General features: G+C 68.5%; 2 protein-coding genes across 9 annotated transcripts; one reads left to right on the top strand and one right to left on the bottom strand.

Annotated features, from left to right (window-relative positions):
• The first annotated feature begins 664 nt into the window (after positions 1 to 664).
• CDT1 (chromatin licensing and DNA replication factor 1) lies at positions 665 to 4,996 on the top strand. The gene is made up of 10 exons (XM_021093641.2): positions 665 to 969; positions 1,424 to 1,546; positions 1,619 to 1,773; positions 2,287 to 2,484; positions 2,574 to 2,719; positions 2,874 to 2,974; positions 3,262 to 3,450; positions 3,665 to 3,805; positions 3,877 to 4,078; positions 4,464 to 4,996. Exons 1-10 carry the CDS (start codon positions 745 to 747, stop codon positions 4,625 to 4,627), a joined length of 1,644 nt encoding a protein of 547 aa, XP_020949300.2. The 5' UTR covers positions 665 to 744; the 3' UTR covers positions 4,628 to 4,996.
• A 99-nt stretch (positions 4,997 to 5,095) lies between these two features.
• Positions 5,096 to 7,463, bottom strand: APRT (adenine phosphoribosyltransferase). 8 transcript variants are annotated; one of them, XR_014805259.1, is made up of 5 exons: positions 7,335 to 7,463; positions 7,126 to 7,232; positions 5,958 to 6,104; positions 5,653 to 5,731; positions 5,096 to 5,508 (listed from the first exon to the last, which is right to left on the bottom strand). XR_014805259.1 is itself a non-coding variant. In XM_021093642.2 (5 exons), exons 1-5 carry the CDS (start codon positions 7,412 to 7,414, stop codon positions 5,366 to 5,368), a joined length of 735 nt encoding a protein of 244 aa, XP_020949301.2. In that variant the 5' UTR covers positions 7,415 to 7,463; the 3' UTR covers positions 5,096 to 5,365. The 8 variants fall into 8 exon arrangements, 6 of the variants coding, with proteins under 6 accessions (XP_020949301.2, XP_084815480.1, XP_020949303.1 ...); XR_014805258.1 differs by having other exon boundaries at positions 5,839 to 6,091; XM_021093642.2 differs by having other exon boundaries at positions 5,839 to 6,164.
• Between the last annotated feature and the right edge of the window lie 632 nt (positions 7,464 to 8,095).

Raw genomic sequence — 8,095 nt, 5'->3', positions numbered from 1 at the left:
GGAAAAGACGGCCCGGTAAAGCCCCCGTCTCAGCGCTCGTGCCTCCCAAAGACAACCCTCCTCGTGATTACTTTCCTCTCGGACCTGTGGTCACACTTCAGGACCGAGCCGAGTGCATTTTCCCGTGATGGGAATTCCTCAACTTGAGCCTGCCGGATAAGCCAAGTTTCAGGCCCTAAGAAGTACTTCCTTTCTTTCCAACTCAGCCATTTGAGAGCACGTTTCTTTTTCAAAACAGTCTGAGTCACAATCACAGCGTTCTCCCTTAACGTGTGCAATTAATTCAGTGGTTGCGCATCCCCCTCCTCCGCGTTCCGGGCTGCACGCTGGCCTCAGGGCCGAGCCCCCCGCCCCTGCGGCCACCTGCGCAGCGCCTCCCGGGTCCGCGCGGCTGGGCGCCAGCTTCGTTGCCTCGTTTGAGCTTGGGCGTCAGCGGGAAGCAGCGTAGCATTTTTCTCTTTGTCAGTTCAGAACTTGCTTGGCGTCCACCAGGAGCCGCGCCGCCCGGCGCCCCCTGGGCCGGGACCGGAGGGACGGCACCCTGTGCGCCCACGGCCCGCAGACCCCCGCCGAGAGGGCCAGCGCGCACGCGCCCGGGCGCGTCCCTTTCCCGCCAACCCCCGGGCCGGGGCACCGATGGTCCCGCCCACGGCGGGGCGGGGCCAAGCCGCGGCGCGAAAACCCGCGCGAAGCCGGGCTCCACTTCCGCCGGTGGTCCCGCTGCTCCGCTCTCCCGCTCTGGTCATGGCGCAGCGCCGCGTCACCGACTTCTTCGCGCGCCGCCGTCCCGGGCTCCGCGGCGCGCCGCCGCGGGCCAAGCCGTCCTTGCGCACTCCGAGCCCCGCCAAGCCCGCGCCCAGCGCTCCGCGCCCCGGCAGCAGCCGCAAGCGCGCCCGCCCGGCCGCCGAGCCCACGCGCGACGAGCCCGCGCCGCCTGCGCGCCGGAGGCTGCGGCTGCCGGCCGACACGGTGAGGACGCGGAGAGAGGGGGGACCCTGAGGCCAGGGAGGGGCACGGACGGGAGGAACCGGTGGAGGGGCGACCCCCCCCCCCGTGGGGAGGGGCGGGGCCCCTGGAGAGACCGACGCTGGAGGAGGGCGCTGGCCAGGGCCCTGGGTGCGGAGGGTGGGCCGAAGCCCCCGGCGGGAGGAGGGGCTAGGGTCGGGTCACGTGCCCAGGTGGGCGGGGCCCGGTAGCCTCGGGAGGCCTCCTTCCCAGAGGACTAACAGTGACAGGTGTGACACTGCGGGGCCGGAGCCCTTCCCGCCGGCACAACACCAGGCTCGTGGGCAAGGCGAGGTGCGGGGCCTGGCTGTGAGTGAGGCCGCATCCCAGTTAGCGCAGGGGATGGGAGAGCCGTCTTCTGTGGAGATGGGGCACCGGGATTTTGTGACTCCATCGTCTTTGGCGCCCTTCCCACCAGGGCTCTGGCCCCAGTTCCCCCGCTGCCCCTGGCTCGCCCGAGCACTCTTCTCCCAGCAAGAGGACAAAGAAGGCTACCCTCTCAGAAGGTCAGCTGCCCTGCAGGGCAGCCCAGCAGGACAAGGTGAGGAGGCTGCCCGGAGGGCAGGGCAGGTGGACTGGTGACACGCTGGCTGATGGCACCCTGTGTCCACAGGTCCCCTTGAAGGTCACTCTCTCTGAGCTCAAGTCCCGTCTGCAGCGGGCACAGGAGCTGGGGGCACAGGTCCAGGAGCTGAGGGAAAGTGCCCAGAGGAAGGATGCTGAGGACCCCAGAGTCCCGGAGGAGGAGGGGCGCCCAGCAGAGCCAGGGTGAGTCCTGCGTGGGAGGTCAGGACCTCCAGGAAAGGGCAGCCTGGTGAGAGGCCTGGTGGGGCTGGGCCCAGCTGGGGGCTAGAGCCACTCCTTCCCGGAGGCTGGCACAGTCTACGGGTCTCGGCCTCTGCCTGTGAGAGGGCTTGGGCCCCGTGATTTCAGGCCATTTCGACAGCCAGCAGTCACTGGACACTTACTCTGTGGCCCTGTGTCTGCCCTCCCGGGGCTGTGTGGTCATCACACGCCTCCTAGAGAAAGCTAGGGCTGGGCGTGGCTGGGACCTCCGGGGGCAGAGCTGAGTCTGAAGCCATGCTTGGGTCGCTGTCCTTGTAGTCCTCGCGATGGGGAGATGGTGGGCGTGCAAGGGCTTTGTGAGTTGGTGTGCAGCACGTCCAGGGGGTCGACCCCCCCCCCAGTCTCCAGGGTCTCCCCAGCTGTTTTGCATGCCACTGGGGGGGCCGGAGGGGTGAGTCCGGAGCTCCTCTCAAGGCTTTGCTCCTGCCCTGGCAGTGGGGAGAAGATGCCCGCCTACCAGCGCTTCCACGCCCTGGCCCAGCCGGGGCCCCCGGGCCTCGTGCTACCCTACAAGTACCAAGTGCTGGCCGAGATGTTCCGCAGCCTGGACACCATCGTGGGCCTGCTCCACAACCGCTCCGAGACCGTGACCTTCGCCAAGGTCAAGCAGGGCGTCCAGGACATGATGCGCAAGTGAGCAGGCGGCCGGGGCCTCAGCCTGCCCTGGGAGCCCCTGTGCCCTCTGACCCTGGCTCTCTGACCCCCGCGCCCTCCTGCTGTAGGCGCTTTGAAGAGCACAACCTGGGCCAGATCAAGACCGTGTACCCTGCCTCCTACCGCTTCCGCCAGGAGCGCTTCATCCCCACCTTCAAGGACGGCGTCAGGGGGTCCGATTACCAGCTCACCCTCGAGCCGCTGCTGGACCAGCGTGAGTGCGCCCGGCCTCGGGTTCCAGCCAGTGGTGCCGTGCGGGTTGGAGCGTAGGTGGAAGGTGTCGGCACAGGGCTTGGTGAGACCGTGGTCGTGGGCTGGGTGACAGGGTAGGCCTGGCTCCGGGGCTCAGGCCTGGACTCTCCCCGCAGCGGCTGGCAGTGCAGCCCCCCAGCTCACGGCGTCGTGCCTGCTGCAGCGGCGTCAGGTCTTCAGCCAGAACCTGGTGGCCCGCGTCCGGGAGCACCACAGGGTGAGCCGGCACGTTGTTCCTGCTGCCAGGGCCTCAGCTGCCCCGGAGTTCTCATCTCTTTCCACCCATCTCCTACAAGCGGGTGGGCGCCCTGGCTCTGCGTGGATGAGCGGGAGCTCGTGGCTGTGGGCTGGTGCCCGGGAGGCTTGGGAAGAGTCCTGTGGGTGGTGCCAGGTGCCCTGTGCTGTAGAGTACCGGGGCTCGGAGAGGTGGCGTGACTCTCCCCAGCTCGTCCAGCTGGGGTAGGAGCCTGGGTGCCCGGGGTCACCTGGAGTCCCCCTCCCCAGGCCTTCCTGGCTTCCCTGAACCCCCCCATGGAGGTGCCTGAGGACCAGCTCATGCGCTGGCACCCCCGCTTCAATGTGGACGAAGTGCCTGACATCGAGCCGGCCGAGCTGCCCCAGCCACCTACCGTGGAGAAGGTGGCCACTGCCCAGGAGGTGCTGGCCCGCGCCCGCAGCCTGATGTCACCCAGGGTAAGGCCGCAGGGGACGGCCTGACCCCCATGTTGGTGCCTGCCAGGCTCCACTCTCAGCCATGGGCCTCAGGGTGGCAGGACCTGCCCTTGCTGTCCTGGGGGGAACCCGGGCTGGACGGAGGACTCTTGGGGGTCCATAGACGGGTGGGGAGCCTCCCTGCAGCTGGACCGGGGGCAGCTTCTCCTGACTCCTCCCCCCTGACCTGCTGCAGATGGAGAAGGCCCTGAGTGACCTGGCCCTACGCACAGCTGAGCCTAGCAGCCCCGGGTGCCCGAGCCTGGCACTGCCAGCCACCCCGCCAGCCACCCCACCTGCCGCCCTGAAGGGGGTGTCCCAGGCCCTGCTGGAGCGGGTGAGTGCTTGGTGTCCCTGCAGCGCGGGCCGTGAGACAGACATCCTCTGACAGCTCCGTGCCCACCACAGATCCGGGCCAAGGAGGCGCAGAAGCAGCTGGCACAGATGACGCGGCAGCCAGAACAGGAGCAGCGGCTGCAGCGGCTGCAGCGGCTGCCTGAGCTGGCCCGCGTGCTGCGCGGCGTCTTCGTGGCAGAGCGCAAGCCGGCACTCACCATGGAGGTGGCCTGTGCCAGGATGGTGGGCAGCTACCGTGCAGCCATGAGCCTTGGTGGGTGCAGCCCTCCCTGTCTCCGAGTCCCTAAGTCCCCTCAGGGGGGGCACCCTGGATTTGCTCCATTCCCCACCCGTGTTGAGCGCCTGCTGTGTGCACCTCCTGAGGCTCTGCCCACCCCCTCGGCTCCTGCAGCCTTGAGGGGCTGCCCCCAACCTCCAGCCCGTCCTTGTTGGCCCTGCGGTGTCTGCATCAGCCCTGAGGCCCCCAGGACTGCCTGTCCCCTCCGAGCTGCAGGCAGCCTCTCACCGTAGTCTCCAGGGCGGGGTCAGCTCCTTGGTGAGGCTGTGTGGTCACTGCTTGAGTCCGTCCCCATCTTGCCAGGGGGGCGGGGGCCAAGAGGGCCCCGGTGCCCAGCCTCACGCGGCCCCTCTCTGTGCAGGGGAGATGGAGAAGCACGTGCAGCTCCTCTCGGAGCTGCTGCCCGACTGGCTCAGCCTCCACCGCATCCGCGCCGACACCTACGTCAAGCTGGACAAGGCTGCCGACCTGGCAAGTGTCACGGCGCGGCTGGCCAGCCTGGCCCATGCCGAGGCGGCGCTGTGAGCCTGGCAGAGGCGTGCCAGCACCGCCGGGCCCTCTGCGAACACAATGCACTTTGCACGCTGTCCTGAGTCCCCACGAGCGTCTGGCTGGCCTGGGTTCTGGCCGCTGCGGCAGACGCCACCACTGCCGCCGTACAGATGCAGGGGGGCAGGGGGCAGAGTGGTTGGAAGGAGCCCTTCCAGATGCTCACGTGGGATCTCAAGGTAGTGTCACACGGGTCCTCGCGAGAGGGAGGCAGACGCGGGACCTGAGATTGGAAGAGGACGCCAGGGCCACCAGTGTGTAGGTGGCCTTGAGAAGCCAGGCGAGGGAACCAGCCCTGTCCCCTCACACTGGGCTCTAGAACTGAGATAAAGTCGTTCAAAGTCAGCATGTTGGTGTGATGAATTACCGCGGCAAGGGGAACCGGGCGGGCAGTACCCTCCCTCCCTCTCTCCCTCCCTCCCTCAGACACTGGGAGGCAGGTGCTGCTCTAGAAAGTTGTTTATTCTTCCCCACTCCACCACCTACTAGCCTGCAGCAGCCTGGGGGTTGGCCAGTTCCAGCCCCGACTCCAGGCCTTGGCACTTCCAGAGCCTGCAGGAAGGCCATGGGCAGAGGCTGGCCTTGGAGAAAGTCCCTCAACTGCCGAAAGAAAATAGTCCAGGCGAGCGGCCAGTGCCCCCCGGGTGGCCTGTGGAGGGCGTCGCTGCAGCCACCAGGCTGGCCCTCTGGCAGGTGGGGTGGGCAGAGGCAGGGTCACTCGAACTGCAGAAGGGAGAAGAAGGGCACGGCCCCCAGCTTCTCCCTGCCCTTCAGCGAGGTCAGCTCCACCAGGCTCACGCACTCTAGCACTTCGGCCCGCAGCTGGCCCAGCAGCTCACAGGCTGCACGCATGGTTCCTGGTTGGGGCGGGGAGGGTGGCATGGAGGTGGCCCCCAGCAGGCCGTGCAGCCCCCTGGGAGACCAGAGTGCCGAGACCCCGGCCTCCACCCCCACTGGATAACAGCGCCGCCAGGCCTGAGTGTTCCGGGGGGGAGCCTCACCGCCAGTGGCGAGCAGGTCGTCCACAACCACCACCCTCTGTCCTGGTTCCAGGGCGTCTCTCTGGATCTCCAGCTCAGCCTGCAAAGGAAAGTGGGCATGTGGCCCGCGGCTTCCCCCAGGCGGCCCTGCTGTGCAGAGCTGGCCGCTGGTGAGGGGCTGCTGCCTGGCCCCAGGTTCCAACCCACCCTGTTTCCTGGCTCTGTCAGCCCGGCCCAGCTCCTGAGCGTCTCAGCTCCCGGGTCCACGCCAACCTTGGCGGCTCCACTTGGGTCCATGGAGGCAGCCCTGCCCGCAGCCTTCTCACCTTCCCGTATTCCAGCGCGTACGAGGCAGACACGGTGGGGCCCGGCAGCTTCCCTCGCTTCCGGATGAGAATGCAGCCCAAGCCCAGCTCCTGGGCCAGGGAGGGACCAAACAGGAAGCCGCGGGAGTCTAGGCCTGTCGGCGAGACCTGGGGTGTTGGGCGGGCAGCTGTGTGGCAGGGCAGCACTGTTGTACCCATGGGTCAGGACTGGACAGTGACAAGCAGCTATCACCACACAGGACGTGTGCCTTTGTTAGCTCCAAAGGTAAGGCCTATGCCACCCCTCGCTTGGGAACGCTGGTGCCACCACGCACAGGGCGCGCTGGGGGCTGGTGAGCGGAGCTCGGGAGCCAGGCGGGGGCCATCCCAGTGCTTGGTAAACAGCTGTGTGGCCTTGGGCGAGTCCCTGACCCCTCTCTAAAGCTCAGCGGCACACCAGAGGTGGCTGCTAGCTGAAAGGCAGGGAGGGTCTGCCCCAGGAGCTCCCGGTCCAGGAGAGGCAGTGACCGGGCACCGGCACCGGGGTGGACCGAGCTGTGAAGGGGAAGCTCAGGGCCTCGGCCTCGCCCAGGAATGCGGGGAAGGCTTCTGGAGGCAAGAGTCCGCCACAGGATTCGCCAGTCGCAGCCTCTCCCTGCCTTCAGGCCAATACGGGGGCCCCTCAGGCCCTCCGGGAGCGACCGGAGGATCAGGGGCGGGGCGCTCAAGGAGGGACACCACCTGCCAGGGTCCTCCCAGGCCTGGGCTTGCCTAAAACCTTCCACCGGGGCGAGGGTCTGCGTGCGCGCAATACGCGATGACAGAAGGGGAACGGGAAAGCGGGCTGGCCCCGGTGGATTCTGGGCACATTCCCAGGGCAGTTCCCTGCGGCCCCACCTTTCCAGGGCTGGGGACCGGGAACCCGGGGGCGCGGGGCTACCACCCCTCTCCGAGCTGCCAGGGGGGGCAGCAGGCCTGTTATGACAACCCACACGCCTTCGCGGCCCCGGCGGGTTCCCCGAAGGACCCCCGACACGCCGCCCCCGTCCTCCCGCCAGCAGAAGCGGTGGGACCACCCTCCCCGCGCCTGCCCTGCCCAAGAAAAAGAGCCCCCGATGCTGCGCCCTCACGGGGCGTGACAGCGGTGAGCAGCCGCGGGGACCCGGCGGACGCCGGCCGCTCCACTTGCCCGCGATGTAGTCAATCCTGCCCCCGTGGGCCTTTTTCAGGTGATTCGCCAACAGGCTGATGGAGGCGCGGAAGGAGTCGGGGTCCTTCAGGAGAGGCGAGATATCCCTGGCACGCAAGGACGGGCTTGGTGACTCTCAAGCCCACGCGGAACCCCCCGCGCCCCGACAGCCCGGGCCGCGCAGCCCCACGTGGCCCGGCTGCCCGTACCTGAACAGCACGCCGGGGACGGGGAAGTCGGGGAAGCTGCGGATACGCCGCGCCACTAGCTGCAGCTCAGGATCCGCCATCGCCGCGTTCGCGCGTGTCCTGAGCACGAGCGGCGGGCCCGGCGGCTCCGCGCCTGCGCAGGAGGGGTGGGCGGAGCGCCAGGGGCGCGGCGGGGCGCGAGCTCCGCGATCCCGCGCCTGTGCGGAAGGAGCGGGGCTGGGCGCCACGGGGAGGGGCTGCGCCCGAGGGGCGGAGCCCGCCGGCCCCTGGAGGAAGTACCGTATTTCATCGAATCTCAGGTGCCAGCCTTTTTGAGACTCGAGCTAGTTTCCTCAGAGGCGTCTCCGCCCCAGGGACGTCTGCGCGGGCCCGGCCGGGCTCTCGGGGAAAGCCTCATCAGGTTTTGTCCGAGTCGAGGGCGCTTGCTCGCAGGTCTTTGGTGTGGTTACGGCCGGCACCCCAGGTTTCGGGCGGGCACCGGCTTTCCCTTCCCTCCCGGGTCTCGGCTCAGCGCCTGCAGCGTTCTGCGAGGGGGGCGCGCGCACGGGGCGGATTGGCGGGGAGGCGGGGCGCATTCCGGGCGCGTGTGCACACAGGGCACGGCCCGGGCCTTCCCCCAGGAGCGCGCCGAGTGCCTGGGGAACCGAGCAGGGGTTCAGAGCAGGAGAGCGGTGCGGAAGCCTGAGGGGAGGGCCCGAGGCGGTGAGCAGTTCGAAGGACCAATGGCCTGGGCAGGGGCGAGGGAGAAGTGGAAGCCCTTC

Source organism: Sus scrofa, chromosome 6, assembly GCF_054392235.1.
Source record: "Sus scrofa isolate SSC_HxYL_T2T_F1_AM1 chromosome 6, Sscrofa_HxYL_maternal_Yorkshire_Landrace_v2.0, whole genome shotgun sequence".
NCBI classification, from domain to species: Eukaryota; Metazoa; Chordata; class Mammalia; order Artiodactyla; family Suidae; genus Sus; species Sus scrofa.
Note: the sequence above shows the minus strand (reverse complement) of the source record. Positions and strands in the feature narration are given on the sequence as shown.